The 24,385-nt window shown below is 41.2% G+C and overlaps 2 protein-coding genes across 5 annotated transcripts in view; one reads left to right on the forward strand and one right to left on the reverse strand.

The window, feature by feature from the left end:
• Positions 1–21,129, forward strand: part of PFKP (phosphofructokinase, platelet) — a 60,684-nt gene extending 39,555 nt beyond the window's left edge. The window contains exons 14-24 of one of the 4 annotated variants that reach the window (XM_080974037.1): positions 2,109–2,255; positions 4,421–4,491; positions 5,130–5,217; positions 6,120–6,272; positions 11,542–11,694; positions 14,328–14,492; positions 14,830–14,891; positions 16,412–16,523; positions 17,821–17,920; positions 19,538–19,643; positions 20,553–21,129. In XM_080974037.1, the coding sequence (XP_080830163.1) occupies positions 2,109–2,255; positions 4,421–4,491; positions 5,130–5,217; positions 6,120–6,272; positions 11,542–11,694; positions 14,328–14,492; positions 14,830–14,891; positions 16,412–16,523; positions 17,821–17,920; positions 19,538–19,643; positions 20,553–20,691 (1,296 nt within the window). In that variant the 3' untranslated portion in view covers positions 20,692–21,129. Of the gene's footprint in view, positions 1–2,108; positions 2,256–4,420; positions 4,492–5,129; positions 5,218–6,119; positions 6,273–11,541; positions 11,695–14,327; positions 14,493–14,829; positions 14,892–16,411; positions 16,524–17,820; positions 17,921–18,575; positions 19,152–19,537; positions 19,644–20,552 lie in introns of those variants that run through there. The other 3 variants (XM_080974035.1, XM_080974034.1, XM_080974036.1) reach the window with 3 other exon arrangements.
• Positions 21,130–22,000: 871 nt separating this feature from the next.
• Positions 22,001–24,385, reverse strand: part of PITRM1 (pitrilysin metallopeptidase 1) — a 28,909-nt gene continuing 26,524 nt past the window's right edge. Inside the window, exons 25-27 of the mRNA XM_080974013.1 lie at positions 23,679–23,824; positions 23,164–23,266; positions 22,001–22,568 (exon numbers count right to left, since the gene is read on the reverse strand). Of these exons, the coding sequence (XP_080830139.1) occupies positions 22,475–22,568; positions 23,164–23,266; positions 23,679–23,824 (343 nt within the window). The 3' untranslated portion in view covers positions 22,001–22,474. The remainder of the gene's footprint in view (positions 22,569–23,163; positions 23,267–23,678; positions 23,825–24,385) is intronic.

Below are 24,385 nucleotides of genomic sequence, written 5' to 3' on the forward strand. Positions count from 1 at the left end.
TATAGTTATTTTTGTTTTTCAACTGTGCACTTTTTTGCTTAAAGCTGGACAACCAGTATGCTCTTCAGTTTTGCAACAACTTTGATTTACACCAAGCATAACTTTGCAGAAGCTTTAATAGAGCGCATAAGACGTGCTTATTGTGAAGTTGAAAGAATTCTCCAGAAAATGCGAAAGGTCCCCATTTATTGTCATGGTGAAAAGGTAGAAAAATGCCATGTATTTCAAGAATCGCTTGAAATACCACATGACTTTTATACCCCTCATTTTCAGTTCCACTATTTTTATATGACTTGGCATAGGCAGACATGGTCCTCCGAAAATACCCCTTGTTGTGAGGCCTCCTCATTTTCCATACAAAAAGTGACATAAATGGCTCCACGTGAGGCCTGGCATACTACCAGACTCTCCAATAGGGCTGCCATTTTTGTGATTAAGAAGGTAGAACGAGCATGAGCAGGTTGTGTTTTATTTTCTGCTTTCTGAGACTCATAAGAGGCAGATCATACATTAAAACGGCCTTGAAGTGGCTCTCATTTTTCATTTATGCCACAGAAGCTGGCAGGCTTAGGAGAATTCCAGCCATTCTTGCAACATTTGCAAGCATGAATTAATTACCAGAGACTGTGAGAGCCATAGGGAAGGAGGGATTATAAGGGAACCAGATTTCCAGGGAGGCACTCCCAACATAAGCTTCTTTCTTAGAAAGTACAGGAGAAAGATTCTTCAGAAACATGCTCTTTGTTGAAATGCTGTGCAGAGGTGGGAATAAGGCCTCAGTCAGAGGGGTGAAATATAGGCCTGTGCTTTCCAAGAGTCCAAATTTTCTCTCAAGGGGGCTGGTAATTGCCAATTTAGTCAATTGTCTAGATAAGAGTAGACTAGCCTCCTTAAAGACATGCTCCTTAAAGACATGCTCACATTCCAAACTGCTAGGTTGGCAGCAGCAGGGGCCGAGCAATGGGAGCTCACCCCGTCACGGGGATTCGAACTGCCGACCTTCTGATCGGCAAGTCCTAGGCTCTGTGGGATCAGCAAGTCCTAGGCTCTGTGATTTAACCCACAGCACCACCCGCATCCGATCATGACAGTTTATCTGAAAGCAAAAGAGATGATAGTGGTGTTCTGTTGATCAGCATTTTGAGTACTTAGGTTACAGAACTACAACCAATAATTACTTCATTAAATTTGTTTCCACGAGAATGTGGTGCTTCCTTGAGGGCAGTAGATGAAGAAATTAAACAGCAATCTGAAAATCAAAATCTTGTAATACAGCATAGAACCCATTGTGACAGACTGTATTCTCCTCAAGAGGATTGCTTGTGGCAATTGTGTAGTTTGAAGTTTGTATTTTTACGTTGTGAATTGCCCTGCGATCTTCGGATGAAGATGGTATACAAATTTAATAAATAAAAATAAAATTCATGTTCTACCTTATGTACACATCAAAGGTGCTTAAAAGGTGCTAGAATAATGTTATATCCCACACTTGAGCAACCTATAGGCAGATGGTATGGCAATAGTTTTATAACGCTGAAAAGAGTGGTTGTCAAATGCCAAACTGATAGGGTTCTCAGATACTTTAAAACATTGTTAGGTGCTGGCAATAATGAATCAATCGCTTGTGCCATAGCTCAACACAATACGGCATGTGGCATCACATACTTTGGTTGCAATGGGCCAAGGAACAACATTGCACAAAAGCCATGTATGCATGCATATGGTTATTGGGGTTACAATTCCTATTCTGTATAAATTTGTTTCTGTATGCAATGCATGTGCTTGTTTCTCTATGCTGGGTTATTGTTATGCCAGAATCTGGACTGGATAGTTCAATGCCTCACATTTTAATTTGGACCTGCTGCTGATTGCAAATAACTGAAGGCTCCCTGAGTGCTATGAAGGGTTGACCCCACAATCTAAGATTAGTTTTAAAATTAAGTTTTATATAATGTGATGGGGTTCAGAAGGTAAGGTGTGTGTCTTGCTTTCTTTTGATGCACTTTTATATTTTTGTCACTGGATGTTCAGATTTACCGCTTGATGATTCCTTTTTCCTGCCATGGGGTTTATGTTCCTGACTATATTTTCTCTCTCTTCTGCTGCAGACTAACTTCAATGTAGCTGTTTTAAATGTTGGTGCTCCAGCAGCTGGCATGAATGCTGCCGTTCGCTCTGCCGTGAGGATCGGTATAACCGAAGGACACAAAATGTTTGCTGTCACTGATGGATTTGAAGGCTTTTCTAGAGGGCTGGTTCGTATATACCAAAAATTGTATGGGAAGTGTTCCAGTTGCTGGAAATCACAGGAGGGAAAAGAGTTATTGTGCTCAGGGTCTTGCCTGAAGGTTTCCCACAGGCGGCTACTGTGAGAACAGGATTCTGGACTGGATAGGCCACTGGTCTCATCCAGCAGGCCCTTCTTATTTTCTTATTCTTAATTTTGTTTTAACTTGCCCTCTGGCAGGCCCCCATAACTTAATTTTCCAGCTTTCAAAATGCACTTTCATACAAAGATTGCAATTCAAAGAAACCAGAGCTAGGTTTTCCACTGATAGATACTATGCAATGGGAATGGAGAAGAGAGGGTCCTCCTTGGGGAGAACATATGTTGACTGCAGAGATAAATTTAATGAAATTTGTTATGGGAGGGGTGTTTGTGAGGTATTTTTAGAACACTAAACACAAGTGACCAACACCACCAAACAGCACGGAGCAGGAGTCTTGTTATGACAGATGGATATTGCACATCTCCCACAGGAGCTCTCCTCATAGAGGCAGTTTCAAATATAGTAAAAGCATAACGGTTTGATCTATTTTTGCTTGGATTGCAGCTAATTCTACCCCCCCCCCCGTACGTCTTAAAAAATACCCTTAAAATCTTCTTGAAGAAGAAATGATTAACTATGTTTACATGAAGCGTTTGCTTCTTTGATACTTCCTGAGAAATCTTCCATATCAGATTCAATATATTTGGCCTCAAGGGTAGCTTTGAAGTGACCTTGGCAAGAGGCCATATTTGGCAGTTTGCCTATCCCGGAATAGCTGTGGGAGTATGAAATCTATGGAGATAAGAATACACGCTAGATAACTATTTCTGAAATTATATCACAAAATCTGTTGTGTTTGATTCTTGTTTCTCAGTTGTGGTGGTGTTTGTTGAATGCTACATTTATAGTGTGCCCAGTGCTGGGACTCCTGATGCGGCATGTTTATGAGTCTATAATATATATGTTATTATTATAAATTGTTCAAAATAAATCCAGATTGCCTCTTTGTTAAGCAGGTAGAAATTAGCTTGAACATTTCAGAGCATCTCTCAACTGCATAACATTGTGACACTTCTTAGGACTGCAGAGTGGTAGTCAACTTAAGTTTTACTCAGAGTAGATCTATTGAAATTAATGGACCTTTCATTTCAGTGTGTCTTCTCTGAATAAAACATAAATTAATACCACCTGCAAAATTTCATTCCCAAACCATTGACAAGTTGCTTTCCACCATAAGGAGAGACCATTTCTCAAAAGTACTAAAAATATAAATTTATCTGTAACTTTTATTATTATTTTTATTTATTGAATTTATATACCGCCCTGTACCTGGAGGCCTCTTGTAAGAATCCATTCGGACTTCCATTTTGTTTAACCCATTAGATAAAGTTAGAGCTGAGCCAAAATTTATCAGAAGACATTTTTCTGAGATTTTTCTTTTTCTGAACCCCCTTTACCCCGCAAAAAAAAGAAAGTCACTACAAATGTTCTGTGCCATATTTTTGTTGGAGCCACCATTCTCTGTCCCTCCATGTCCTTGAATGTCACTAGATCTGGGGCTTTGTGGAGGACACAAAATGGTGGCCAGACTACCAGCACAGTTAGCACTTGCAACAACAGCAAAACACACACACACACACACCATTGTGGGAGTGGAGAGAAAGAAACTGTGCTGCTGCCATTGCTAATACTGAGCCACATCTCGGAGAAGCTGTCACCATCTTTATCTTCCCCCTGGAAAAATGTGTTGATTTCCCCAGTTTCTCTGCTCACAGAGTGGAGAATATTGAGAGGCCATCTGCACACGAAAAACATCTGAAGGAGTGCCAGAGCCCCGCACCACATTCTGTGACCTGCCACTGTTTTTGTTTCTCTTCTCATATTAAAGGAATGCAATGTTTTTGTGCAATTGTTCAGGACAGAAGGTGTGTAGGCCTCCCTATTTCATTAGATGGTACCCTGGTCTATTATCCTCTCTGGAAAAGTGGAAGTTGAAAACTGAACTGCAAGAAACATTGGTTTGGACCCGCTGTACAGTGTAGTGCTGAACGAAGTTAACTTTTGTATCCATTGCAGAAATGACCTAAAATGTGTATCTAAACTAGGGCTTAGTAATTCAAAAACTATGTCTTTTTTGTTTTGAATTATAGATCAAAGAAATCAGCTGGGGAGATGTTGGAGGTTGGACTGGCCAAGGCGGGTCAATTCTTGGCACAAAACGGTAATGTGATCTTTCATACTGATATCTTTGAGAAAATAAACTTTCACTTGTGTGTGTAATTTAGTGTGAAGATTTATATACAGACTTGATGCAGCAGTCAATAAAGGGGAATTTTTTGTGAACATTGCTAATGCAGACTTTGGAAGATCATAGGGGCTGCAGAGCGAGAGAAGAGGACTGTGAAGTCCCATTTCTTGAGCAGATCTGCTCATGCAACATTGGATTCTGCCTCATAGTTTTAATTAATGCTTATTATAAAAAGGGACAGAAGACTTGCTTAATGGTGTGATAGAAGGACCTTCTATAACTTGATCCTGAAATTTAAATGTTTTTACCTCAGCATGTATTATAGATATTGTAAAGGGGAAAATAGAATTTTTTTAAGGAACATAATTAATTTGCAGTTACATTTTTTATGAGGCATAAAGTGTGTGTAGGTCAGACAATGTCAACCAGTCATCACAGGAAGCAAAGGTTTTTCACAAAGTGCTATAATGTAATAGTTTAGAGATTGGGTGTAACCTTCAAAAGTAAGATGTGGAAAAACACTTAGTGTAAAAAATTATAGTCTCTTTTAATCATATAGCCTTAAGTGCCCTGCAAAAAGCCTTTTTAACAGAGATGTGTATATATTTTAGTGCACTCCCTGGAAAGTATTTGGAGAAGATTGCAGAACAAATGCGAACTCATAACATCAATGCCCTCTTGGTAATTGGTGGATTTGAGGTATGTCACTTTGTTTCGTTTCCCTTGTGAATTCTTGTTAAATGAGCATATAACAGCTGAAACATTGTAGTCAACGATTAATGCTAAAATTTAGATTCCAGTAAGACCAGCAAGATTATTTAATTTAAACCTAACCAATCAGTTCACAAGGTTCCAATATGTTAAATGTCTAGATATTAACTGTTACGTTGCAGTTATGTAGTAGGAGTTGGAACTCTATGTGCGGTTTCTATTTTCATGTTTCTTATTATGCTTAGAATTATGCAGTGGGTATTTTTTTTAATGAATTGCATTTAATGAATCTTCCCACAGCATGGTGCCAATTCTGAAAGCCAAACTCCTGTTCAGGAGTCCAACTTTCCTAAACATGGCTTTCATAAACCTGTTATTTAATCAACATTATTGATATACTGATGTCATCCGTGTAGGATTGGGGGTGGGGACCTTAAATTTGTAAGATTTTATTCTCTGTGTTATACAATACTTGGAGGAATGCTTAGATGTATTTACAGTATTATGTTGTATGTTGTCTTATATATTCTGTTTTGGCCTTTCCTAGTGTGTCTCTGTGGCTGGCAATAGATAGTCGTTTTCAAGTGCATTGAGAGAGAGGCTTCACTTCCCATCTAGTAGACATTTGTTTCTGTTCTACTAACATCTGCAGTGAAACAGAATTTTGAAACGTTGCGAAAGCCTGTTTACCAAATGTGTCATGAGCAGTGATTCCCTCTTTCAAATCACTTTTGACTCTCTGGAAAAAACCAAACAAACCACTATTTCCAGCATGTGTGTGTTTGTGATACAGTAATCAAACCCCTCTGCTCAAACCCCATCCATGTTGCAAGCCTTGTCCTCTTGTTGTCCCCTCTAATTCTGCATTCGTTACCACATGTGCCCATCAGGCCTACTTGGGACTTTTGGAACTGTCCGCTGCCCGGGAGAAATTTGACGAGTTCTGTATTCCCATGGTTATGGTTCCTGCAACCGTATCCAACAATGTACCGGGTTCTGATTTCAGCATTGGTGCAGACACTGCTCTGAACACTATCACTGATGTAAGTTTCTCTTCTCTTGGTGCATGCTCACTAACATAGCTATCCCAGGTGCTGCTGACCACGGCTGGAGCTGGAGACTTTTGTGAACCAGAACGCCCCCAAAACATGATTGTGGCAGAAACGAGGTGTAAATACATGTGCGTGCACGCACACACACAGAGAGAGAGAGAAAGAAAATTTTTTTGATTAGCCCATCGATTTCAGAAAGTTTGAAAACTACATTTTTACTTTATTCATTCATTCATACAAAAATTATATTGCACCTTTCCAAAAATTTGATCTTCAAGGGTTTTTACAAATACTTAAAACAATGTAAAAACATATAATAATGGATCCAGTCAGAAAATAGCAGCGAAGACAGATAACGATTAAAAGCTCAGAGTTAATTTGGCATCTAAAAGATTGAAATTATGAATGGTTTTAGTTAATCATCACTCTTTGGCTATTTACTCTCTGAGGATAGAAAGAAATCTGTTTATTTCCATCACACCTCCAATGTGCTTGTGCACATCTGTGTGACTTAAATTCATGGCTAGCATGCTCAGGATTTCTGATGGAGGATTTACCTTTTTAAACAGAATTTTCTATTTCTGTTGCAAAGCAGACTGCTGTCACATCACTGGAAAATAAATACACTGCTGCTTCTCCATCTCCAAGGGTACTTGGTGTAAATTTTCCTCAAGCAGCCTCTTTTCTCCATTCTGTTTGGCAAACTGCTCTTTCTGGTGTCTCCAAAACATTTTATGATTTGTCATAAATCTGCTTTTACATGTGTTGAAAGGCAGAGCATCCCTGAGCAACATGCAGTGAGCTATATAAATCTTTAAAGAACCCTGTAAAATTTGCATGTTTGATTGCAACAGGTTTCATAGGTGCAAGCCTGCTTTATTAGATAAAAAACAACAAAAAACAGAGACACCAAGAGCTCAAAGCAGTTCTGCTTTTTCCTGCTGATGTCATTCTTGGCAATTAAAGTTTCCTTCCTCACAAGACACTTAACGTATTTCCAGTTCTGGTACATAACATTCTCCACCTCTAGTTTTATAGGCAAACTAAGGTGAGTAATGGTCTCCTGCATGTTTCTTGTTATCCTCTCTGCTTCATGGATTTTCTTGGGACCTGTAGATTACTTTTCTGAAAGAAATGGTTTTTCCTTCTTTTGCATTATACTCAAAATGCAGATGTCACCAAGTTGGACTAGACTGTAGGTAGATGGTAGTTTCTACATTTCTTTCAGTAGAAGCTGAACCATCTTAGAATCGCTGTGGCTTCTATACAAGGGAAGCATTGTGGCTGATTTAGCATTTATTTTCTTCGGTCAGTAGTTCTCAAATGGTATTCCGGTGGTGGTAAGGAAGAGAGATTTCTCACCACTGTGATCTTCTGCTACCACGTTCAGCCACTGAGTATTATGGAATGCATACTCCGTTTCCAACAGGTACAGCTTGCTCCACACAGGAACTGACCATGTGCCCTAAAGATAACTCAGAATCCTCTGCAACCTGGAAGATGTTGATGAAGAAAGGAAGTTCTAAAAACACTGGCATATATATTGCTTCCAGATGGAGGTTTAGCTTTCAAGCTTTTATTTTGGCCTTGGGCATCTGCCCATCAGGCTGCCACCTGTTGTCCAAAGTCAGGAAGTGCAACATAGTTGAGAATTGCAATGTCGTTACCTGTTCTCACCTGTCCTTTCCTGTCTTCATCTGAGATTGTTCTCTCCCAGTCCTCACTGTTACATTTGATTTTGTGAGATCTTAACCTGTCTGTCCTTTTGTCCATTTTTCTTCTCTCACCATTCTTTTCCCCTCAGTTTCTCTGTCTTGTTTCCTTTCTGCTTCCCTCTCTGTCTCCTTTTCTCACTCCCTGCAGCCATCTTGGGCTCAGGAGTGCTTTTTAAAAAGACAACTCTAGTTTACAGCCACCTCTTTCTGCTCATCTGCCTCCTCCACTGTGGTGGCCGGTCTGTTGAAGGCCACTCCAGGCCACAACTGATCACCAGTTGAGCAAGTCTTACTGCCCAAGTGAAATGGCTTGTAACCTTGGGAATAAAGTTACCACGTCATGTTGGAATTTGTAACAGTAAGCAATGTGAAAATTATGTGTATTTGGAGGTGTACCCTGAACATTAGGAAGAGCTCAGATTAAAATTGAGTACAATCCCATGGCCTGAAATTTTGAAGGAGAAAAATGTTCAAGAGGGATGAGAGATTGTAGAAAGTGAAATACTGAAGTCATAGTTGCAAGCATTTCCAAGGAGGAGAGAAAATGGGAGACATCTAAATAATTCATTGTGGCTGCGCAGGGGTATGGAGATGGAAGGAAAAGCATTTAACTAAGGACAAATACAGTAGAGTGGCTTGAACCCATTAGAACTGTGTCAGGAAGGCTAAATCTCAGAATGAACAAAGGCTTCCAGGTGTTTCTGAACACAACAAAAATGGATTCTGTGTTCAGAGCAAGAAGGTCAAGAAACAAGCAAATTGCCTGTTTAGGAAAGGTGTTGAAGTGTTAACAGAGGATGAAGAGAAGGTAGAACTACTCAACTCCCATTTCAGGAAAAGTTAGATAAATGATATATGGATGGATTTGCAGTCCAGGATAGGTAAGGAAATAGCTGGAGAAGAGAACACATAAGAACTTTAAATAAGTTGACTTCTCCAGGGTCAGATGAAGTACATCTGAAAGTGCTGAAGGGGCTTGCAGAGTTTATTTCAGAACTGCTCTCTGTAATCTTTGAGAATTCTTGGAGAATGTTTGAGAGCCTGGACAGAGACAAACGTACCTATTTTCAAAAGGGGGGGGGGAGGTGGATCTAGAAAACCACAGACCAGTTGGCTTGATGCTGATACTGGGCAAAACTCTAGTCTAGAACATATTATTAAGCAGTCCATCTGTGAGCATCTAAAAATGAATGCACTGATTACTAGGAGCTTTCACAGGTTTATCAAGAATGAGTCCTGCCAGACAACCGTCTCTCCTTTACTGAGAGAATGACTACATTGGTAGATCATGGGAATGCCATGGACATAGTATATCTTGATTTCATTTTGTTGGCTGAACAAAACTACTGTTAAGCAGATTCACAACTGGTTGAACACTCGTACCCAGTGCACGCTTCTTACTGGCTCTGTATCAAACTGGGTATCAGTATAGTGATATGTGTTAGTGTTGGACCTCGACTAGGGAGGCTGGGCTCAACTCCCTATTCAACCATCAGGCTCATTGACAGTTACAAGTTGACATACCTTACAGTATTGTGTGGATAAACTGTATCCACAATACTTCACGTATGCTAGCCTGTGATCCTTGGGAGAGCAGATTATGTTTGAAAGCTTAAATGTGTAATACAATAAATCTCCTTCAAACTGATTGTCAAATTCTTGGCTTGTTAGTTCACTAAATGTAGGAGCTGGTCTCCACGTTATGCAGAAGGAGTTGGTGGAAATTATTGACTGTGGATAGCTATGTTCTTTAATGTGTTCTTTCAAAAACAAAAACAAAATCCTACCTGCACATCAAGGTGATTGTTATGCTAACCCTTTCTGTTTGACGTATTAGTTTTCTACATGTTCTTCTTCCTCCTTTTTCTGATTCGGGGGAATTAAAAAGTTATGAACCTATCCATAGAATCCTGTCACCACATTCTGCATAACATGTGTAGTCCAGTTTTTTTAAAAAGGATTCTTTATAGGAAGGGTTTTTCAAATATTAAGTATGCCTCTTCAGTACACTTGATGTTTCTCAGTCACACAGACTGCTACTCTCCCATGACAGAGCAGGAAGCAGCAATATCAGTGTGGCACATAACAGTCTAAATGCATTAAGTGCAAAAGAAAGACTATAAATTTGAATGAGTTTTTTACATTTAATTTGCAGATTTATAAATAGCTTCACAACCAAAAGTTAACAAACAGGATAAAATAAGATAAAATGCAAAAGGCTACACACTTTGTAAACCGAAGACAACGAAACCATTTCTAAAATCACACAATTAGTAAAATAAAAGGACTGAGTCAGACTTCATAGAAATCCGTCTTAAACACAAATATCTTGATTAGCTGCCCAAATGTCAAAATACTCAGGGCATGTCTGATTCCAGTTAGTAACTCATTCCAGAGGGTTGGAGCTGCAACACTAAAAGCCTGCTTTCTAGAGAATACAGTACAATGCAGGAGTGTAGCTGACAGGCACTGTTATTTGGGGAAGGCAATCATTTAGGTCACTTTGTCCCAAGTTGTTTAGGGCTTTTAATGCTAAAAGTAAATCCTTGACTTGCGGTAGGGTTGCATATTGGCACCCAGTACAGTTCCCTCATCAGATGTTATACGGTGTGAATGGCATGTCAGAGCCAGCGACCTAGTTCTGCACCAGCTGCAGTGGGAGGTTTGGTGCCTATACATCCGGGAGAAACTTCTTTGAGAGGAATGAATGAATAAAATAGAACCACACGGCCAAAATCTGAAGATTTTCATCACTTAATAGAACACTGCTATATAAAAAGTTCAGTTCTATTAAGTTAGTGCTTGCATCATTCAGAAGTAAGAATTTAAATGCATCTTGTCAGGGATAAATGCATCTTGCGATAGTGCTGCTCTTGACAGGCCTTCACCAATCTGCTTACCTTTTACTTTGGCCCTCTCATGTGGCCTGTGTTCAGCATTACATGAGAAACACCCTGTCCCCTTGACTTTGGAGATAGAAGAAGAGTTGTCTCATGTCGTACTTTGCTTTGGCAAGCCTTGGCCTGCTCCTCAGCCCAGTGTGATGATATGACTGTCCCTAGCCTCTCTGGCATGTACAGAAAACTGGAGAGGAAGATTAGTAGCGCCCACAAATGATGGCCGGCTAGTAAGCTGTGCCTAGCTTCTTCCGTGCTCCTAATCCATTTTGAAAGCTGAGTTTGACAAGCAGGGTATAAATAACCTAAATGCTTATTTTCCTTAACCTTTCAGAAAACAGAACCGTTGCTAATTTCCTTTACTACTAAATGATTTCAGTCTTTCTGTGCTTTCCACGTTCTGCTTGTTTCACCTTTCTAACTTCTGCCGATCTTTCTTCTGCACCAATGCAGACCCAGCAACCTGTGGTGGGTCTACACGAGCAAAACCCTTCTTAAAATCACCAGCTTGGGAAGTCTTTGCACCCTCGGAAAGTCAGACCTTCCATTGCCATGCACAAAGAGCCACTAGCATAACGCCTAATCAGTAACTATGCAAAGCAAGAGCACCATGTGTGTTGCTTATCATTCCTTGTACCACCACTTCAGGCCTTCGATGGCTGCCTGCAGTTATTTGAAGCACGGCCCCGTTTTGAGGAGTTTTGCATTCCTATCTGCATTGTGCCTGCTACTATTAGCAACAATGTGCCCGGCACTGACCTCAGTATCGGTGCTGACACTTCCCTGAACGCCATTGTAGAGGTAAGACGGAAAATACTTAAACCCATGTCTGCAAGATGAAAGAGAAGAAAGGTTTCCCTTTGGTTTTATGCCACTAAGTTATTGGGGCTGAATCAAAATTGTGGTTTCAAATTCTGAAGGTCACTGCATCAAAACTCATGAAATTTAGCCAGGATCCCATGCACCAGATCTCTTCAACAAGATCAGCCCATAAAATGCAGGTGCTGGTGGACAAGTAGGATGTGCCATAGGTTTGTGCACAGGAAGAACTCAAAATGCCAGGTTATGCTCCCAACCGTCAATCATTTTAGCTCCCTAATTTTTAGTTGCTTTAACTATGCGGTTTTGGAGCAGAAAGGTGGCACGAGCATTTAATTGCAACAAATATTATTATTATTATTATTACTATTACATCGTCATCAGTGATTTTTTTGGGGGGGAATGGTGCTGGTACTCACCATGAAGTTGTTACAATAAGTGCCACACTTGTAACATTTGGAGAGAAAACGGTGTTGGTACTGCATATAAATAATAATAATAATAATAATAATAATAATTTATTATTTTTACCCCACCCGTCTGACTGGGTTTCTCCAGCCACTCTGGGCGGCTTCCAAGAAAAGAGTAAAAATACATTAAAACATCAGTCATTAAAAACTTCCCTAAACAGGGTTGTCTTCTAAACATCAGATAGTTGTTTATTTCTTTGACATCTGATGGGAGGGTGTTCCACAGGGCAGGCGCCACTACCGAGAAGGCCCTCTGCTCGAGTTCCCCTAGAATAAGCTGCTGTTGTTGTTGCTGTTATTATTAAAGATACTTCCTTTGTGGTTGCTATCCTCCAAGAATTCAGAAGAGTGTTGTAAGATCAAAACAGAGATATTAGAAAGGCACAGTCTCCTACAGCTGAAAGCAGTGTTCTTTAACCTTTGGTGGATCACAGCTCCCATCATCCACAGGCCAAAGATGATGGGAGTTGGGTTTCCAGATGTGGGTGAGTTACAAGGTTGAAGTGCACTGATCCTAGAGGCTAGGGCTGCCAGCTGCGCATCAAACTCCCTCCTTATGGAAGAGGAAAGATGAGCCGGCACAAAGACAGGTGCTTTTGATATTTTAAATAAGTGGGCCCTGTGGTGCCAGGTTGGGGGGGTTGCATTCTAGGGACAATCAAAACCATGAGATCTTCTCCAGGTGGAAGAGAAAACTCTGACTTCATAGAGGGCAGTTCTGATGTTGGATTCCCATTGTCTGCAGTGCGAAATTTTCCAGTGTCACAGCTCCAGATGGTAATAGGGGTGAGAAGGATATGTGTGCTGAGGTTGACCAGGTGAAGGCTGGATGATGATGATTTATTGAATTTATATACAGTGGTACCTTGGTTTGCAACCATTTTGGATTGCAACCACATCAAACCCTGAAGTGTGTGTCCCTTTTTTATTATTATTACAACCCATTTTTGGGGGATTGCAACCCATTTTGGGGAGGAGGCCCCATTGGCGAAAGCACACCTTGTGTTACAACCTGTTTTGTTTTACAACTGGACCTCCAGAACAGATTGTGGTTATAAACCAAGGTATCACTGTACTGCCCCATGCCCAGAAGTCTCAGGGCGGTTCAATCTGAAGGACCCAACACTTTGCCACTCCTCCAACTCTTTCAAGCCAGCCCTGAAGCTGGTATAGCTCAGTCTCTTTTATTTGCTTGGAGGGAAATGTTTTGTTCTTGAAACATAAGAAGTATGGAGGTGCCCAAGAGCATTTCCACCTTGCTGCAAGAATCTTTCAGAGCACTGGGTACGCTAGGTGGACCACCTTCAGTTCTCTCCCTTCCCTGCCCAAGACACATGGTCCTATAAAATAGGCAGTTGAAGAAACTGTTAGTTAATATTATGACAATATATATCACATGTCAGACTATTAAGTTACCCAACTGATTGCTTTAGAAGGTAGTAAAGTGTAAGTAACAGTTCTATCTGGATCCATATATTATAAAGTATATAACGTCTGTTTCCTTGCAAGTTATATACACTTTATTTCCATGAACGGAACAGTGTTTCTAGAATGGGCCTTTCCTGCTTTCCTTTCCTACATTTACCCCCAAAATCGGATCTGGAAGGTTGGGGGATATATTGTATTTTGGGGAGGGGGCTGCAGATGAAGGGGAGAGCAGTTGGAAATGGTCGTCTCTCTTATATGTACTGAAGAGCAACTTTGGATCTGGAAGCACAATGTTAGCCATGCTTACTCAGAAGTAAGTCCTGTTAAAGTCAGTGAGACTTACTTCCAAGAATGTGGGGTTAGGATTGCAGCTCAAGCCCTTGTCATTAGAGGGAAAAGACTTGATCTCAGTCATAGCTTATGTTGAAATCTAAGAATCAAGAGGAGTCATGGATTTTTGCTCCAGAAAAACGGCATTTGTAAGATTTTCTGAAAAAAACTACTGGTTTTTTTATGCCAAGTTTCACCTAATATTGTGTGAAGCATTGCAGATGACATGTGAAAATCTCAGAGAAATGTTTCTGAACTAATTATTTTTAGTTCTCATGGTGCATCATAAAAACAAAGCAGTTGTGCTCCGAATGATACTAAAATATCATCCTTAAAGGATGGTGAGCACTTTGGTCTGAAAGTCACTAATAGACCATTCTTTGCTAGACATGCGACCGAATCAAACTGTCGGCAAGTGGGACAAAGCGACGTGTGTTCATCATTGAAACTATGGGCGGCTATTGCGGCTACTTGGCAAATATGGGTGCCCTCGCTGCAGGAGCTGATGCTGCATACATCTTTGAAGAGAAATTTGATATTCGAGAGCTCCAGGTATGCAGATCCTATATTTTACCTATTGGCTACCTCGGGCTCCATTGGGAGGAAGGGCAGAATGTGGACTGAACTCAATAAGTAATAATATGTAAATTCAATGTCTGTGGAGCAGGTATATCAACAGATTTATCACTGGCTGATGGCTCAATGCTGCATATGAGAACTCTGCTCTCTTGACTAGAGTTGCATTAGGAGTGATATAAAGTAATGGGATTTCTGTCTGGCAGGCCACTTTAAGGATGTGCACAAAGCAAAGGTTAGCAAAGCAAACCTTTGTGCACAAAGCAAATTTACATCACTTGACTCACAGTCATAAATGATGCATTCTTTTTAGGCCAACGTGGAACATTTGACTGAAAAGATGAAAACCAGCATTCAACGTGGTTTGGTGCTGAGGTAAGCTGACTGCTCACTAAAGTGCACTGTAAACGGAAGTTAATTTGTTGTTGGGATGGTACTTTGGATGGGGAGAGGAGAAGAATGGCAAATGTCACCACTGGAAAGTGCTGTAGTTCACTGACAGAGTGCAGGTTCAATCCCAGAGTGCAGGATCTCTGATGAAAGGAACAGCAGAGACCTCTGCCTGAACTCTTGGGAGAGCTCCTGCCAGTTATAGGAGACCAGACTGGAATAGCTGGACCAGTAGTCTAGCCTAGTATAGGAGTAAGCATGGACCAATGGTACCAAATAGTATGGGAAACAGCCTTGCTAGAAAAATTAACCAATAAACTAAAACTGACACGGAGACAAATGGAAGAAGACGCCTTCACCCCAGTATGGCTCCCTTTTATCATATACACAGCCCAACAAGACAACAACAAGAATCCACCAACAGCATACGAATCAATATGGCTAACCTGATTAAAAAACACCCCCCACACACATGAAAACAAAGATCACCACAGCAAATCACAAACAAGTAACCGCACCCTAAGCCAACCCCAATTTCTCCCACCACCAAAGGAACACAAGCAGATAGTAAAGAGAACCTGCACAAAGGACACTGACACAAAACCCTACACATACATTAAGTAAAACAGAAACATTACCACCTGACCCCACCCCTACCCACCATGGCCCCCTCTACCTCTTCCCCCTTTTCTTCCCAATGTAACAGCAATGTCTCAACAAATGAAACTGACCTGTAGAAAATGTAGCTTGAAAAAAGAGACACTGCACATACTTTTGTAAACCAAATATATATATATATATAGAGAGAGAGAGAGAGAGAGAGAGAGAGAGAGAGAGAGAGAGAGTGTCTAGCCTAGTATAGACAGAGCCATCTCCACTTCCCAAGGGGGCACCTTTTATGTTGGCTGCCAAGTCAGTTCACCCACCCATACTTGTTGTGGTTGGCAGTGGCAGTGTAATAGCCCACCACAAGCAGTGGCAAAGTCCTTGCCATTTGAGATTTCACTCAAGAAATTTTGGAATGGCAAGCAGCTTCCAGCCACCACACAAACCAAGAAAAGGCCAGACTGGGACTACAATTAGACCCAAACCAGCTCAGGTGTCAGTGCCATACGACAATACTGAGCCTGATTAAAGGGCAGTTACATTTGCTCAGCCATTATCTCTCTCCCTGTCCCCACATTGCAGCTGGACAGCTTTCTTTTTTTAATGTAGTGTCCTATTTCAGTTTTGAAGACGATAAGCTGTAGAGATTTGTACTGACAATTCCCTTCAGTCGTATTTGCACCACTGTTATCGTTACTTGTTTGAGAGTCAAGTTTAGGGGCATGAAATTCCCTCTGGATTTTGTTTTGCTTGGTTTTGTTCTTTTAAAAAAAGGTCAGGATGTTTGGGTCTGGTCCGTGCGTGGGTGGAAGACTTGGGTTCCATAACGAAAGAAAGGCAGGATATACATGTAACTCGATAAAATATAAGCCAACCACACTTATGCTTGTGTTGTACAGGAATGAAAATAGTAGCGAGAATTACACAACTGACTTCATTTACCAGCTCTATTCTGAAGAAGGGAAAGGAGTCTTTGACTGCAGAAAGAACGTACTGGGTCACATGCAGCAGGTAGGCATACCTTACAGATTCTCCAGGATGAAACAGGAGGCTTAAAATGTTATTCTAGTGCTGCAGTTGTGAGTGCAGGAGCTGGTTTCATGTTTCCCCCTGGACTGGAAACCTCCCAGGACAAATGCTGCAGTGCTTAATTTCTGCATCCATCACCTGGGACAAAATCTGCCATAGAGGCACATACATCTACATAGCTTGAAAGGGACTTTTTTGCCTACTTCAGTGTTGCAGATAGCATTACATAACAAATAGCTCCATTGGCAGAGGTTGTTGTTGTTGTTGTTGTTGTTTAGTCATTTAGTTATGTCCGACTCTTCGTGACCCCATGGACCAGAGCACGCCAGACACTCCTGTCTTCCACTGCCTCCTGGAGTTTGGTCAAACTCATGCTGGTAGCTTCGAGAACACTGTCCAACCATCTCATCCTCTGTCGCCCTCTTCTCCTTGTGCCCTCCATCTTTCCCAACATCAGGGTCTTTTCCAGAGAGTCTTCTCTTCTCATGAGGTGGACAAAGTATTGGAGCCTCAGCTTCAGGATCTGTCCTTCCAGTGAGCACTCAGGGCTGATTTCCTTAAGAATGGAGAGGTTTGGTCTTCTTGCAGTCCATGGGACTCTCAAGAGTCTCCTCCAGCACCATAATTCAAAAGCATCAATTCTTTGGCGATCAGCCTTCTTTATGGTCCAGCTCTCACTTCCATACATCACTACTGGAAAAACCATAGCTTTTACTATATGGACCTTTGTTGGCAAGGTGATGTCTCTGCTTTTTAAGATGCTGATTGGCAGAGTAAGAGACTCTTAATCTCAGGGTCGTTGGTTCAAGCCCCACAGTGGGTGAAAGTTGCCTGCCTTTTAGGGGGTTGGATTGGATTGGCCTTTGTGGTCCCTTTCAACTCTACAATTCTCTACTTTTAAGTTTAATAGCATTTAACTAGTTTTAATACTAATTCATTGGTAACACCGAGGCATGAAGATATTTGCACTGGGACCGCAGCCATTGAATTGAGGTCTTGCAGCTCTGTATGTCAGTACGATTTAAATTATAACTATCTGATGCTGCACAAAGAACTGTATGTAGAAGCAGTCATTTGTTTATGATGCTGCCTTTGTTCAATGGAGACCAAGTTCACTGCAGGCGCAGGTAATCTTCCAACCTGGATCCCTAGCTGATGTCCACGACTATGGGCATGCGGCCATGCCTCAATTTCCGCCTAAGTCTCGTAATTGCTTTGTAACTCCGAAGAGAGTCCTAAAACTTCAACTCACTGTTAACGTACATGTTGAATTTCACAGGGTGGCGCTCCTTCGCCATTTGACAGAAACTTTGGGACAAAAATTTCAGCGAAAGCTGTACTTTGGCTCTCCAAGAAACTCAAAGAATGCTATCGAAGAGGTAAGGAAATGCTGATGGCATTAAAAAAATAAAAATTAACTAGTTTAATGTGTCAGCTGCTAACATCAATAGGAAAGTGCCAAACATGTGATACTGAGTCTGTGAGGCACACCTGTTTCTTCTCTCGTATATTATCACATCTGTGAAAAAAGGCTTAGCTGCCCTGTTTTATTTTTCCTTAGCTTGCTGGAAATATTGAAGCCAGGGACCAGTGAATTGTCTATTTCCAGTAATGGCACCTCATTTGTACAGTGCTCTTCCAGTTTGAAGACTATAGAGTCTTGAATCACTGTTGGCCTTTCGAAAGCAAGCTGTGCTTTGATGTAGTTTTACAGGGGAAAGTATCTAATCCTGCTTGCTTACATTTTTTTTGACTTAAAAAAAAATCATAGTTTATATTGCTTGTAAACTGCTTTGCAGGCCCACTTCAGGGCAGAAAGACGGTATAAATTTATTAAAATCTAATATAGCAAACATTTACAAGCGGCCATTAATATTTCTTAACCAATGAGGCCAGCTCCCTTTCTTCAAGGCACGTTGCACTGAGTCAGTGAGACTTTTGAAAAGACATGTTTAGGACCAAGGTTGTTTGCATTATCAAGAATATTTGAGGCTGATAATTCAGAAAACTTAATCCACAATTCTTTATTTACAGGGGCTAAAGTATCCATGCAGGTTAGGTATACCTCATGGTATTCTATATATCAAGCCACATTCAAGTGCTTGCAACAGAACTAAGTAAAAACCCGTCAGTTACTAAGGAATCCTTTCACTTAACTGACTTCTAATTTTCTGAGCAAAACTAAGCCTAGACAAGCTTACTTAGGGGGTAAGCCACCAAATTCTAATGGTACATTGTTTGAGTAAACCTGCGTAGGATAAGGCTTCAGATTTCTTAGAATATTAGGCAAATTACCAAAGCTTGCCATGATTTGGTCATGGAGATTGATATTTTACTTCAGGGTAGTCAACTTGGTGCTGTCCAGTGTTTTCGACTACAGCTTCCATCATTTCTGGCTGGTTAAGCTGATGGATATTATAATTCAAAACATCTGAAAGGCACCATGTTGGCTATCACAGCTCTACTTTTTTTTATTATGACCGACTCCTTAAACTGTGCTAAAATGTGTGAGTAATCTCAGCATTCCAACCCCAACTCCCCAAAAATTAAAAGTTCCTGACAATGATTTGTAAAAACATAGGAATTCACCGCATGAGTTACATATATTCTTCCTTTCTTGTTTTGTTTTCTTGGTTGCTGCACGGATCACAGACGAAGGTAACATGCTTCATTCTTTTGCAATTTTATCAGGTTTGAGGAACAGTTCCTACTGTAATGATGAACAATTTCTAACAACAATTAACTATGGCCAGTGACACCAGTTATTCATCCATTCTCTTTCACTCCAATTACCGATTTGAAAACCATGCCCTCTAACAGTTTCAGTCCCTATTTTTTGTTGTCGTTCTTCACTGTAATATTTCAGTTAACCAAATTCAATTAAAAACCCTATGTGGAATTCTTTAACATTTCATCCCCCCTCCCCCCAAGTACACTATTCCTGTATGTTACTCTTTTATAGCTAAAACGAGAAAATGTATGTTTTTTTTTCAAAGGAAGGGTATTTGCCAACACTGAGGACAGTGTTTGCCTCCTGGGAATGCGCCGGAGGAACCTTATTTTCCAGCCTGTGGTTCAACTGAAGGATGAAACAGACTTTGTGTAAGTAAAGACAGTGCGGGGAAAAACTCCAGCGTCCACACGAAGATTAGAATTAAGAATTGGTATCTCTTTGGGGACAAACGGTAGACTCTAGTTCAACTTCAGCCTTGAAGTGCCCTCCCCCCCCCAAAAAAAACCTCCTGGGATTATTGAAAGGAGAATTTCTCTTTTACAAGGACCTGGCAGCGCTGAACCAGACACAATCTTCTTTCACCCCCTTTTTAATCTTTTAATAGCAAATGCTTCCAATGTACTGTTGCTGTTGTGGGTGGTGCCCAGCTATTGGGTAGCATGGCAGCTGCTGAATTTTTCAAAATTCTCTTAATCCCTGCATCATCTCTACTGGGCCTTTTGCCCAGCCAAGCTAGGTGCCAAGTCTGAAGCTTGGATTTTAAGAGAAGCAACATGCCCCAGTGGAAGAGCACAAACTTTGCATGTAACATTTTGCTTCTGCAGTACTATTTAGTGGTATCTGTAAAGACCTCAGCCTGAGCCATTTAACTGCTTTGGCTACCTGCACTAGACAAGCCAAGAGTCTCACTGAGCCCATGGTAATGTTGACAGACTTGAGTTAAACTGCTTGTCTAAGCAGCAAAACCAGCAAATTAGAATCTTTGTTTTAATGGAAGAAGGGAAGTGTATTTCCATGATCTAATGGCTCTCCTATTGCATCGCTTGTGCAACTAGGCAGCTAGTTTATCTGCTGAGCACAAGTTGACATGACAGCATGTCACTAGCACTAACTCTCCATATAAACCAGCTATTTATATGAGCAGAGTGACAAGACCCTATTGCAGAGTTCCTGTGTCTTGTTTCAAGTTGATCAGCATCCTCAGTTGGTGTTTCTCAAAGCCTGCCTATAGGTTTAAATGAGTTCTAAAAGCATTTCCCCTCTTTCTTGCTAAACAGGCACCGAATTCCCCGTGAACAGTGGTGGCTGAAGTTACGGCCCCTGATGAAAATTCTGGCCAAATACAAGACCAGCTACGATGTGTCAGATTCGGGCCAGTTGGAGCATGTGCTCAGACCAAAACAGGCAGAAGCGTGAGCCGACGAGTCCATGGTGTCCTACTGTTAAAAAGTTGCAATAGCTCTCCATTGTGTGTCAACGATGCTTTAGAATACTTGTTGCAGCTTCGTTTTGTAACATCTAAGTTATTGTACCAGCACTTTATGTGGAAAAACAAAAAGCCGCCATCACAGACACTCTCTACCTGGTATTGTCCTAGGCTTCTTAAAAAAACACCACACAAAACACCCTAGAGCCTAACTTAACAACAAAAAACCCAACTTACCAATGTGTTCCTTACCAATAACCTGTGCAAAAACGGTTCTATGCACTCCGTGTGATGCTATTCATCTCTTGCACTTTTACCAGATAGTGTTTACACTTAAAGAGTATGTTACAGAGGCTTAGTTTTGTGGCAAACTAAAAAGGAAACTTATATATGTCCCCCAACAGAATAAAATACTATATTAAAAGTAAGCTCTGGAGTCATTTGTTCTGTACAACCTGGGACGAGCTTGCTTCATCCTACCCACTGGCTAGAGCTTCTCAGGGCTAGCCCATGTTATTGGTACAACTTTACCAGCCCTAGCTAATGTAACCAATGGTCAGAGGTGATAGGAGCTGTAGTGTGACAACATCTGGAAGGTGACACATTGGCTAACCTGCACTAACTAGCTGAACGTGCTCTTAAAAGGAAAAAAGCATTGGATTTCAAAGCCTACAAATACAAGGCAATTTCTTGCTTGTGTAGCAAGTTTTTTATGTAGTGCAACCAACTTCAGTCCAGCTGCTTGGGTATCTAAGGAGCAAGAGTAAAGGTAGCAAATGCAAGATTATGATTTTTCTCTGCTGTAATTGCAAAGAGAGACCCCGACTTCAAAACTAATGTTTGCCACAACCCCTGCAGTGGCTTGGATTCCAAAGCAGATGTAAAGATAGCTTGTTAGATCTGCTCTGGAAGACAAGTGACTTCTCCCTATGCTTAGAGCCCTCAATCAGGGGTGGAGTTAGCAGAGCAGCCACATGGTAAGTAGGCTGGGGCCAAGTAATAAGACAGCTGGAATGCATCCTCATGCGTAAAATCACGACCTGCTTGAGTTGCATATATATATTAAGATGGTAGGAGCAACCCTGTATTTAAAATTCCCAGTGTTGATATGAGTGCTTCTGCCAGTACATCCTTTACTACCTAAAACACCAGGGAGGAAAGGAGTAACCTCTCGCCAACCCCATCACTAAACAAAACGGGCCAGGCACAAACTTGCCTTCTGCTGTGTTGTCTCTAAAGATAAGCTACCTGCTGCGGGAATAAGAAGTCCCCTGACAAGAAACTAAGCAGAACAACTCATCAGAGGCTGGCAATATTTAATGGCACAAGGTTGGAATACACAATATTCAAATAAGAGTACTGAAGATGGTCAATAACAGTAATCTTAAAAAAAAGAGGAAACCCGAACTCTATTAGACATGATTTAAAGGAAACAGAAAACTTAATTGTGTGCTTCTACAAAGTGCAAAGTACCATCTAGTTAAACTTAATCATGATCAGCTAGACAGAACCAACAGTAGTTCCGGTGGGAAATTAGTCAGAGTTATTGAGCTAGATTGGGACCATAATCCAGAGCTTCGGCTTGGCAAGTAGTGAAAGACTGACAGAGGGTGAAATCCTGCTTGAGAAGTAAGCACCACTGTGGAGTCAAGCTCTTTAAGATACACAAGTGTAGTGCTGTCCGGTCCTGACAGCACTGCTATGGAGGAGGACCCCAAGTTATTTTGGTATCTGTCACACACGATTGCATTTAATCTGAGCCGGCAGCAAATATCATCGTATAACCCACGAAGGGTCTTTGGCAGTGTGTGGGTTTTCTGGGCCAAGAATAGCCAGTCCTTTTGTTCTCTTCCCAGCGGCAAGATATCTGAAAGTCAACAAAGCATGCACCATTAGTCTACCGTTCATTTGCAATTGTCTGTTCAGCATATAAGTGTAGGGGATATTAGGAGTCTCCAATTCTCAGGACTCAATGGGCAAAAGTGATGCTTTCGTTTTAAATTGCACTGGGATCATTATTGATAAAGGGCAATTCAGAAAGTGAACAGCACATGTCATTCTGAAAAAACGTTTTAATTTTAGACAGCATCAAAGACTCTGGAGCTCCCTTTCACTTGATGCTGGAGAAGTAGAGCATATTTGTATGTACACATTCCTCAGTCTGCAATTCATGCTTGGCTTGCTTTTGAGTTATTCTAGGGCTTCACCACAGTCCCAATGACACCTTAGCATACTGCCATCCAACTAGCTAGATTTGATTCACAAATCTAGGTTCTGTGTAAGTTTTACACATCCAACTGTTTTGTCCCACTATCCCATTCAATAGCCCCATGCCACAGGAAACCCACAATCCTGAAAATTAAAGGGCTGTGTGGCAAACATCAGTTCCCCCCACTCCCCTTTTGGGTTTCGGAAAGCTATCTGAGAAGTCTCGCACTTCCTGGTCAGGCACACAAACTCACTTATTGGCTGCATCTATGAGGTTATCTTTGGAGACGGCGAAAAGATGCTCTCTGTGCCTCTGCTTCATCTCATCGGAGATCCCGTACAAAAAGGTATTCATCCCTACAAAGAATTCACAAATGTTAAGAAAACTAACTTGATTCTTAAGGGTGAAAGCAGCAGGTGGCAAACCACACCTCCATCCTGCAGCTCCTACTTTTAGACAGATCTGTTTCATAACGCACTGAGATCACTCTCAATTCTTCTGGAATGGCGCATGTAGCCAAGAATTATGCAACAAATTTTAGATAATTTCTCCATGTTGGAAATGCCTGATAATGTCAGAAACTCTTTTTGGCTGCGATTTAGACATATGAAACTGGGTCCGCTCCCCCGCCCCCACTGAAAAGCATCAAAGATAACTAAAATATGTGCAAAATCATATTTTGGCTTTCAGACTGATGGCTATTTTGATCCAGGAAAGGCTATTCGCTCACCTCATTTGGCTCAATCCCAAGGTGAGAAGTCAACATACCTTTGTCGGATGGTGCTTGGGGGGCATCCACAGATGCAAACATGGCAAGCTTGGCTTCATCGATGTCTTGCTGCGTGAATTTTCCCGCCTTGGCCCATTCGGCGGCCTTTTCAAAAGTAGACAGGGTACCCATTGAATTTGGATCCCTAAAATGTAAGGAAGGCACAGGTAAGTTTATACAGCCAATTTTTTTTTTACAGAGAAATGACACCACAAAGTGACTTGCCCTTGTTCAAGTGGTAGCTTTTTCTAGCTTTGCCTCACACTGTGATCACAGATACATGAAAACCCAACTGCTATTTTTATTGCATTGTTGACTTCTGGAGGGTAATTCTGTCCCAACAACATTGTATTGAGCAGGTTCTTACAATAAATAAATCTGCTGGGTTCTCTGAACTTAGAAAGCTTGAAATCATAGGAACATAGGAATGTGCTTTAAACTGAAATAGACCTTTGGCCAATCTAGCTCCATATTGTCTACACGGACTGGCAGCAGCTCTCCAGGGTTTCAAATGGGGGCCTCTCCCATCCCTACCTGGAGATGCTAGGGACCTTCTGCATGCAAAGCAGATGCTCTAGCGTTGCCACTGACCATCAGGACCTGATCCATATATTCAGTACATCCCAACACTTACAAGCCATACACTGCTGGCATTCTGTTCAGCACTGCAAAAGTGGAAAGCAATTACACAGCTTTCCCACCACTG

The sequence above is a fragment of the Podarcis pityusensis genome (genome assembly GCF_964106645.2).
Source record: "Podarcis pityusensis genome assembly, chromosome: 12".
Lineage (NCBI taxonomy): Eukaryota > Metazoa > Chordata > Lepidosauria > Squamata > Lacertidae > Podarcis > Podarcis pityusensis.